A 10533-nucleotide genomic window follows, 5' to 3' on the forward strand; every position below is an offset into this window, starting at 1 on the left:
GTTCCTGTATGCATTATTTCATTCTCTTGGCAGATTCATCTGATTTTCAGATGGCCGCGCTGCAGGAAGGGTGCATCATTCTCATGCCACGGCCTTCCGTCTACATGTGTGACACACACATGTTAATATATACTTTCTCTTGTCTGCAGGAAAACGTTCATTCGTTCAGCGACTTGTTTATTCATTGTTCTGTTTATTAACCCATTTTGACCTGAAATCAGATTCTAAAAATGTCTTCTACATCCTGACAGTTTTCTGAAAAAGCTATGTTTCTATGTCAGTCGTTCTTCGATTATTCAAAAATAGCAGACCTACAAGCTCGTAGCGCGCCACTCGGTGCCGCGCTATGAGCTTGTAGATCTGCTATTTTTCAATAGCTAAAGCATAACATAATGCTAACACCAAAAGGGGTTCCCGCCCAAAATGGGTTTTAAAGAGCTGGAGAGACAGGGAGCCCCATGTTACTGTACAAACACTATAGTCTAGTCTATGGCAATGATTTCAATCGGAATTTAGAGCTTTAGCCTTTTTAACTAAACCTTCCGTCATGACTCCTTCATGTCAAAGCCAGAGTGTAGAGTAGGAGAGTATAGCGACACGCTTTGATCTCGCCGCAAAGCGGGTGCCTATGGGCTATATAGTTCCAAACATTGCTCCTATGGCTGGAACTATATATCCCCATTGAGATAGAATGAGCAATTCCGCATTCCATTGTTACAATGGGAGTCAACGCTATAGTGTCGCCACTCTCTTACTATATGTGACTAGATTTGATCGAAGGACTGCCATTGGATTTTTTAATTTTTTGTTTTTATCATGTCATGTGAAAGCAGGGAATCATAGCTTCAAATTGACATATTGGTTGTGCAGTTTGACCCACTAGTTTTTTAGATATGGCTTATAGAGTAATGTCTTGCAGAGATACAGCAATCTGAGAATTTGGAATTCAAAGATGCAGTTCCACGGTCGGTGGCATTTGGGGGCGCTGTTTCCTCTTCATTGCTAAAATGAGGTACTCTACCCCCCCAGGCGGGGGCAGTATTGAGTCGAAAACAAGAGTGAAGCTATAGTTATTAATTCTGGGTCAGGGTATAGTAAGGAAATGAGCCTTTATAAAATTGTCAAATTAAAAGAAGTAGTAGGCCTATACTATAAATTACCCAATTGATTTACTTAAGTTAAAGTACTACTACCCTATTCATACTAATGAATATAATACTCTGGTCAAAGCCAGCCTAGTGCATGGCATGTCTTCCTTGTCCTTCAAGCACTCAAGCGTGTGTGTGTGTGTGTGTGTGTGTGTGTGTGTGTGTGTGTGTGTGTGTGTGTGTGTGTGTGTGTGTGTGTGTGTGTGTGTGTGTGTGTGTGTGTGTGTGTGCGTGTCGACCTGCAGGTCAGTACACGGTGATGATGGCCCACTTCTACCTGAAGAGGAAGATTGGCTACTTTGTCATCCAGACGTACATGCCATGTTTCATGACCGTCATCCTGTCCCAGGTGTCCTTCTGGCTCAACAGAGAGTCCGTTCCCGCCAGGACCGTCTTCGGTGAGTATATACAGAGGGTGTAAAGTAACTACTGGACTAAGGCTGCACAATATATGTTGTCGAGGTATGAACCATGCACAATATTTTATAGAATAAATGTTTTGTTTTCAAACTTTTCAATGTTGCACCACTTAAAATATAGAACATGACATTTTAATGCTAATATTGTATATCGTATCGATATCGCAATATTTGGCATAAATACCTAGATATGAAGTTTTGTCCATATCGTACAGCCCTGCTAAGTACAGTTACAGACAAGTACGGTACTATGTAAATTCTTAAAGGTTTGGGTTGTTTTCTTACCTTATGGTCAAACTGTTCTATCCCATGAGTTATTTCGCTCCGTTGTGTTGTTTATTAGCAATTTAAGAAATAAAAATAGTCGCTCATTGACTTCCATTGTAACGGGGAAACAGCTCTCAAAGTCACTCATTGGCACATGAACCAACGCAACAAAAGCTGATTCTGACAGTTTATGACATCAGGAAAACTCATGCGGTTTTATTTTTAATAAAAAATGTCAACTTTGTCTTGTTTTGACTAATTTGTGTAGAAAGAAGATCCGGTAGGTATGCCTACGCCGACCGAATCACTGCTGTAAAAAACGATCTGATTGGACCAAAACTGTACACCACTTCCTTATTGGAAACGACGGGGATGTAAACAAAAGGATTTGATCTCATCCGCTTGTCACTAAAAACATACACAATGGACGTGTTTGAGGGAGACACTTTAGAAGACACTTTAGAAGAAGTGTGTAAAGTGTCTGTGTCTGGGACTGCTCATATGCGAGGCTGCAGCTGCGTGCATCTCAAAGAATTATATGTAATTGGCCGCCAACCCCCATCTGAAAATATGTTGTTCCAGGGACCCCCCCCCCAGAAGCAAAGATTTGAGCTAAAAACGAACGCTCTGAAAGAATATATATTCAAACATTTGGGCCACATTTTCACGATTTTTCAAAAATAGCAGACCTAGCTTGTAGATCTGCTATTTTTCAATAGCTAAAGCATAATAATGCTTAAAACACCAAAAGGGACAGAACAATGTGCTCACATTTCTGACACTCTTTCTGGCAAATGGCTTCAGCCTGTACCTTTTCGGTCAGAGATGTGTTTTTTTACCTATGAAAAGTAGCAGTATGTTACAAAATTGACCAACTAAACAAAACTAAACTAAAAGATAGAGTTGTGTATGTGTCTATGGAGTTAACATTACTCTAATAGACCCCCCAAGCCAGGTGTGGTTGTAATATTCAAATATGTCTTCCATGTGATTTCTTTTTTTTTCTTCTGGAAGCTGAAAACCTTTGAGTCAAGGCCCAATCGCACAAATACACCACTTTAGTGACATCATAAACATAACTCTTCTCCTAAGCTCCCCTGATATTAACAGCTGTGGGCGTGTTCAGGTTGTTGGTGCCAAGGTGAAAACCAGGTATACTTAGCTAATGAACTGGTGGGTGCGGCCACATAAAAACAAAATTTTAACACTTTCTGTACACTTTTTTTCTTTTTCCCCTTTTTTATAATTAAATAAATAATCATAGTACCTGATGACCATGTTTTAGGGGGGAAAAGTCACAACACTCCTAAACTAAATTTTACTGTTAATTGCTCTGGATTAATCCATTCAGGACGGGAACCCCTTTTGGTGTTTTAAGCTTTACGTTATACTTTAGCTATTGAAAAATAGCAGTTCTACGATGTGCTATTTTTGAAAAATCTTGAAAATGTGCCACATATCTTTGAATATATCTTCTTTCAGAGCGAACGCTTTCAACTCAAATCTTTGCTTCTGGGAGGCTCCCTTGCTGGAACAACATATTTTCAGATGGTGGTCAGTGGTCAATTACATAATTATAATTTTTGGGGTCCTTGACATGAAATATATAGTTTGACCACCACTGATATACTGTAGATGTAGCTTTTTCAGAAAACTGTCATGATTTAGAAGACTTTTTTTTTAAAATGTCGACGTCAGGCCTAAATGACGCTCTTAACCCTAAATGGGTTAAGAGCGTCTGCTAAATGCCTAAATTGTAAACTAAACTAAACTAAAGTAAACTGAACTCCTCATCCTCATCTTTCTGTGTGGAACCACAGGCAGGGACGTGCACAAATAGATATCAAAGGGGGCTTCAGCCCCTGCCCTTCACCATTCTGTAAAACAACTGCCCTCTCCAGACCACGAATGAAGCATTTACTATGGTGAAAGAAATGCAAATGCCCTCCTCTCCTTTCCATGCCATACCGGAAGGCAGCATTTTTACGTCGCTACACCGCATAACGACAGTAGATAAAGAGTGCTGGGTTGTGCGCCCCGAAAAGAGCTGATCTACAAGCTCTCAACGCGTCATGTTGTGAGCTTGTAGATCTGCTATTTTCGCTATTTTGGGCCAAAAGTGCCCTCTTGTGGGATTTCAGCCTTTGTCCTCTCTTAACACTCTCTGCACGTGTGTCTGACCAACAGGCGTGACCACCGTGCTCACCATGACCACGCTGAGCATCAGCGCCAGGAACTCCCTCCCCAAGGTGGCGTACGCCACGGCCATGGACTGGTTCATCGCCGTCTGCTACGCCTTCGTCTTCTCGGCGCTCATCGAGTTCGCCACCGTCAACTACTTCACCAAGAGGAGCTGGGCCTGGGACGGGAAGAAGGCCATGGAGGCGCAGCACCCCAAGGTGAACAACGACAACAACCGCTTTCGTTTTTTGTTGGCGCTGCATGTAAAGTCGACTAGTCGACTAGTAAATCCACTAGTCGACCTTGTTGGTACTAGTTGACTAGTTGATAAGAAAAAGATCAGGTAGATTATAGTTATTGTCACCAATGTAGGCTACACAGTTTTTAAATGTACAAATATTTATAAAATAATATATATATATTATTATTATTTTACATAATAGGTAGTTAAACAACTAGTCAACTAGTAAAAATGACTAGAAGTGAATGCCCTACTCCCACACTAGACTGGAACCCACCTTTGAGACTGCGCAACATGAGACTAATTAGCACAACACCCGAATGCAACCAAATTCCCTCCCTAACATTTTAGTCAAGTTTGTTGTTATGTTGACGAAATGGTCAATATAAAAAGAAAACAATTCCTCTCGGGAATTCAGTTTTCTCCCCTTGAGAAATATACTTTATTCAGTTTTGAAACCCTGAATAATGGATTTGAGGGGGTGCATACTTCATCATTCAGTCATTGGTTAGACATGCGTTAAGGTTAGGTTTAGGTGTGCTGCCCCGTGGGAGGTTAGCGTCATATAAAACATCATAACTTTTAATTACTTAAACGAGGGACCAATATATGTGATCATGTAACTGAACACCAACGTTGTGTGGTATAGATGTTTATTAGTTTTTTAAAATAAGATAGATTTTGATCTTTCAGATCTATAATTTCAACATAAATCAAAGGTAAATATGCATCAATACACCGTTTACACACTAAATAAAACAATAATGAATAAGAAAATTGGTGATCCACAGTGGTGATTCTATATTTTATGATGAATATATACAACAGTATCATAAATCATAAATGTCTTTCTATTTTAAATTTTTAGTAAAAATCACACTTGTGTGAAGTGAGGGGCACAGTGAGGACAGTATTTATATCAGCCAGATGTCTTACATCGTCATTTACTGCCCTAAACAAACATTAAAGTCCATAGACTTGGCCGGTCTATGACATAATTTTGGAAAGCCACGCATTGGACGGGCTAGCGCCCCTCTATAGCCATCAATTGATTAATATTACCAGTGTTTATCGTCATCATCATCATCAACATTATCATCAACATCATCATCATCATCATCATCATCACCTGTAACTACGTTATTCCACAGTTACACTGACCTTTCCCGGTAACATCCTAAGAGGCATGTTGGGCTGAGAGGTCCAAATCCATGGAAACAGTGTTTCAGTGAAAGTGTGTGTGATGGTGTGTATGTGTGTGTTGGTATCAGGATCAGAGAATGACAGCTGTCCTCTGTTCCAGTCCAGCTGGACTCTGATCCTCTGAGGTTTCTGCTTCAATGAGAGACCAGTGACTGACCCTAGTGGCCTGGAGTATGCTACGTATTCACCTTCAGCTTGTAGTTGTATTCCGCTGTCTTGCCCCCCTCTGTCTCCCTTCCTCTGGTAAGAATCTGGTAACACACCCAGTGTCCATTCTGTATTGTCTCCAACCTCAACGTCCCAGCTGTGAGTCCCTGAGCTAAAGCCCTCAGAACCCAGGACAATTTTCTGGAAGTCAAACCTCTCTGGGTTGACAGGAAGCAACTGACCCTCTTCTCCACGTCTCACACTGGTCAGATCCTCAGAGAGGGTGTATAATGGATGGGCTGTGTTGGGGTCCAGAATGACTGGATTGTAGGCGATGATGTCCTTCATCTTGTTCCATACTCTGTAGGTCAGGTTGCCCAGGTGTTTGGACACGTCTATCAGTGCTCCTGCGACCGGCTTTGGGTCCGGCGGTGTGAGCTGGACTCTCTCCATCGTGGTCTTGTAGTTCTGCAGGAATGAGACGTGTTCTGCTTTCAGCTGCTCCTCTGTGGCTCTGATGTTGTTTGAAACGGTTGATATGTCTCTGTTCAGACCCTCGATCTTCTCCTTCATCCTCTGACTCTTCTGCTGCTCTTCCTCCCTCAGTGCAGTGAGGCCGGCCTCCTCTTCCTCTTCTAGAAACTGATGCATCTTCTTAAACTGGTCCTTCATCTGCGTCTCTGTGTGCTGGGTCTGGACCTTGATGTGTTCTGCTGTTTGGTCACAGTTTGTTTTTACTTCATTGAAGACCTGTAGCTTCTCCTGTAAAGTCTTCAGTAATCTCTGGACTTTCTCCTTGTGATCCACTGCGGCTTCATCGACGGGACTGAAACGGTGTTTGGCGTGTTTTTTAGAATCTCTACACACGACGCACACTGGCTGTCGACATTCCAGACAGAACAGTTTGAGTTTCTCAGCGTGCAGACCGCAGAGATCCTCGACCTCAGACCCTGTTGAAGCTCTCTGCTGTCGCTCCTGTACGAAGGTCTCACACAGGTTCTTCAGAGCCAGGTTTAAGGGAATATCTATTGACTGTCTCTTCTTACAAATGGGACACTCCTTTATTTCCTTCTCTCGCCACCATTCCTGCAGACAGTCTTTGCAGAAGCTGTGGCTACACGACAGGATGACGGGATATTTAAAGATGTCGTGACACACGGGACAGGAAAAATCCTCTTCTGAGAAAGACACCTTGGATGCCATTTTGTCTTTTGAGTGAAGCTACGAACACTCAAGCCAGGAAATCAGCCAGTCCCTACAATACAATGTTCCCTGAAATCTAATTTCACTGTGAATCGTGGTTGTGGTTAAAGTCCAGTCAGCTGTTGTTAAAGTCGATTCAGCAGCAGGTAGTTCCAGTGGTCTGGGTCAGTATTCAGCAGGTTGTTCCAGTGGTCTGGGTCAGTATTCCCTCCTGTAGCTGTGAATGGAAAGACAGTCTGTCTGCTCGCACTGGAAGTGTGTGTTTGATCTGAAGTTGAATCTTATCGTCTGAGATGAGTCCGACAAGAGGCGGAACCACACACACACACACACGCACGCACACACACACACACGCACACACAGACACACACACACACACACACACACACACACACACACACACACACACACACACACACACACACACACACACACACACACACACACACACAGTGGAATTTGACCGTACTTTACAATGTGCACCGTATCATTAACCATTAATCATTAACCCTAATTGTACAAGCTGTGCAACAGAGACAGCAGAGATATACAAGTCACCTGCTTTATTTTATTTTTATTTGACATTTTGGATGCATGGGGGATAGGCTGTGATAAATTGTGCTGATCGTTAATGCCATGTGTCAGTTATGTTTGCACAACAGGGTCAATGGCCTAATCTAATGTACTGTATATGGGGCCTTGAAAGATCTACAAGTTCACGTGTCAGTGTTTTGAGCTTGTAGATCTGCTATTTTGCACCACACAGCTGAGTAGAAATCAGGCATTTCAATGCCAAATACATGTTAGTCGACAAAATCAACTGTAGATTTAGTCGCTTAAAATCTGATGAATCTGATGATGATATTTAGGCGACTAAAACTAGACTAAAGCTAATACTTTTCAGGTGACTAAAATATGACCCAAAAAAAAAGACTAAATGAAGTGTTGTCAAAATCAACACTATACTCAAGTGGTTAGTTTTCATTCTTCATTAATTGAATACTGTAGTTCTTTCCCTGGTTCAGTGTAGTCCACATTGTAGTTTCCCCTAACTATCCCTAAACTTATTTGCCATTTTTTTACTATTTTGAAAATAATTTTAAAATAGTAAACTAACTGTAAATCGCTCTGGATTAAGAGTGTCTGCTAAATTGTAAATAAGCCTATCTCACAGAATTTCCCCGCCCCCCTAAATACGCCCCCTTTCGGGGTTAGTGGTGATAGCGTGACGTCACTCCATAGACGCTACATGTTAACAGAGGTTATTTAAGAAGTCTACAACTTTTGTTTTCTCAAGGTAAGGTTTGTTCTATCTGCTCGACCTGATTTACCATCTTGTTTGCTTCATAATAATATTGGTCTGTCACATTTTTACATTAGAAAATGTACTTAGATTCTCCAGAGAAAAAAACGTGTAAATGCCCATGTTAAAGTCACCACTATTTACCGGAAGTGGGCGTGAAAAACGGGCTGTGAGATAGGCCTATTGCTGTAATGTAGAATTGCTCCGTTACAACAAGCAAAAGTCCTGATTTACTTCAGTAAACGTACATAAGTATTGGCATCAAGATGTACTTGAAGTACCAAAAGTAGAAAGTACTCGTTATTAGGGATGGAGCTCGTTAAGGTTTTATTGATAACGATCACCTTATCGAGCAGGCTTATCGAGCCGGGTCCTTAATCCCCTCGTCTTTTTTTTTAATGTTACCAAACTTTTTCACCCGTTCCACCATAGTTCCACGGCAAAACGATGACGCACCACGCAACCACCCGTCGCGTCCCAGACCCCTTATACCCGATAACAGACTCGACAAGCCAAAAGCTTATTGACAATCGGGTCTCGATAAATGCCGAACCGGGTTTGTAATGGACCCGATTTTCGGGCTCCATCCCTACTCGTTATGCAGACTGTCTCCTGTACTCTCTTCCCTTCCACACATGTCCTCAGGCTGACACGTGGATCTTCAACTCAGGGACGTGCAGAGAGGGTTAGAGGGGCAGGGGCTGAAATCCCATATAAAGAGGGCACTTTTGGACAAAAATACCAGATCTACAAGCTCTCAACGCGCCGCGCTGTGACGCGCTGAGAGCTTGTAGATCAGCTATTTTCGAGGCGCAACCCAGCACTCGTTAGCTAGTGGAGATGTACTGCATGGTGTAACGACATGGATTTCTAAACAAATTTGATCAAAACACTGTGTTCAAGTTCAGGAGACTTTGGGGGAAAAAAGCAATTCTCCTTAAGGTTGGCATGGAAAGGTGTGGCGTTTTGCATTTCTTTCACCATGTGGTAAATGCTGCATTCGTGGTCTGGAAAGGGCAGTTGTTTTACAGACGGGTAAAAGGGCAGTGGCTGAAGCCCCCTTTGATGTCTATGTGTGTACGTCCCCTGCTTCAAGTTCTCGCTTTACAACTTCAAAATAATGGTGTAGCCTTTCTCCAAAGAGCTTTACAAAGATATATAATTTATCTTCCCCCTGAGATTTTTTATTTAACTACATTGCAAAAGAAGTAGCAGTAATTTTGACATAATTGCCTTCCTTGATGAGCATCAACGACCATCATCACCTGGGCACAGACACACACAGCTCCCCTCTACAGTGCTCTACTACTGAAAGTGACTATAATTTCTCTCCAAAAGCACTTGAATATGATGGAATATGACTAAAGCTCACATTTCACATCACACACTAGCCCCCCTAAATTTTGAAAATCGTCTTTTTTTATTTCAATGAATCGATTCATATCGTAAATTGTAAATTGCTGTAATGTAGAATTGCTCCGTTACAACAAGCAAAAGTCCTGATTTACTTCAGTAAACGTACAGAAGTATTGGCATCAAGATGTACTTGAAGTACCAAAATGGAATGGAAAGGTGTGGCATTTTGCATTTCTTTCACCATGTGGTAAATGCTGCATTATACCGTTCACTGTAGTAGAAGAGGTGCGCCTGGTGAGGGTTTAAACCCCGCAGCTATGTCGAGTCCGCCTACAGGAAATACGTAAGCTGCGACCATGAGACCCGTTTCTGAATTCGTCTATAGCAGGGGTGCCCACACTTTTATGACGTGAGAGCTACTTTCAAAATAAATCAGCTCAACAAGATCTACCCACCATTGCTGAAAATAGTTTAAATATGTACCGGGGCTTTAGAATAGTGGTGCTGGCATTACATATAGGACAGATGCACTTGGAATGGGAAATAGAGGGGGCGAAATCTAATAGTTAGGTTTTTTGTATTTAATTTGTAATGCTACAGACGTTTGTGCACAGCAACACTGTTGATAACAAAATATTGCATTGTGAGTTTGAGCTTACATACAGGCCCCTTTTGTCAATCAATCAAGTCACCTTTAACTCAAGTGGCAGATTCCAAAAATAGTTTTTTATATATTTAAATTAAATATCCTGTGCTCTACCTGCACAGCCTTTGTGATCTACTGGTAGATCGCGATCTACCTTTTGGGCACCCCTGGTCTATAGGCACCAACCTGCTCATGGGGAGCAGTTTGGGGTTCAGTGTCTTGCTCAAGGACACTTCGACTGAGTCAACTCTCACAACACAGTGGGAGCCTTCAGTGCGACGTGTTGTAAGCTTGTAGCCTAGATGGCCTATTTTTGGTTATTAGTTATTTCAGTCTTCAAGAAAACCCTAATGACCTCATATATTTCATAAGCGCAAGCGTTAAAAGCCTCAATTTGCAATTTCTTCAACAGGTTAGCT

At 41.9% G+C, this 10533-nt stretch overlaps 2 protein-coding genes across 2 annotated transcripts in view; one reads left to right on the forward strand and one right to left on the reverse strand.

Moving 5' to 3' along the window:
- LOC306917419 (gamma-aminobutyric acid receptor subunit alpha-5-like) overlaps positions 1-10533 on the forward strand; it is a gene marked incomplete at its 5' end in the record, with an annotated part of 104152 nt that overhangs the window by 60823 nt on the left and 32796 nt on the right. Inside the window, 2 exons of the mRNA XM_079495644.1 lie at positions 1394-1546; positions 4022-4233. Of these exons, the coding sequence (XP_079351770.1) occupies positions 1394-1546; positions 4022-4233 (365 nt within the window). The remainder of the gene's footprint in view (positions 1-1393; positions 1547-4021; positions 4234-10533) is intronic.
- Positions 5397-6809, reverse strand: LOC306917137 (E3 ubiquitin-protein ligase TRIM35-like; the record flags this gene model as incomplete). Its single annotated transcript, XM_079495270.1, has 1 exon — positions 5397-6809. The coding sequence occupies one exon, from the start codon at positions 6807-6809 to the stop codon at positions 5397-5399; it is 1413 nt and encodes a 470-aa protein (XP_079351396.1).

This window comes from Electrona antarctica (assembly GCF_951216825.1).
Source record: "Electrona antarctica genome assembly, chromosome: 24".
NCBI lineage: Eukaryota > Metazoa > Chordata > Actinopteri > Myctophiformes > Myctophidae > Electrona > Electrona antarctica.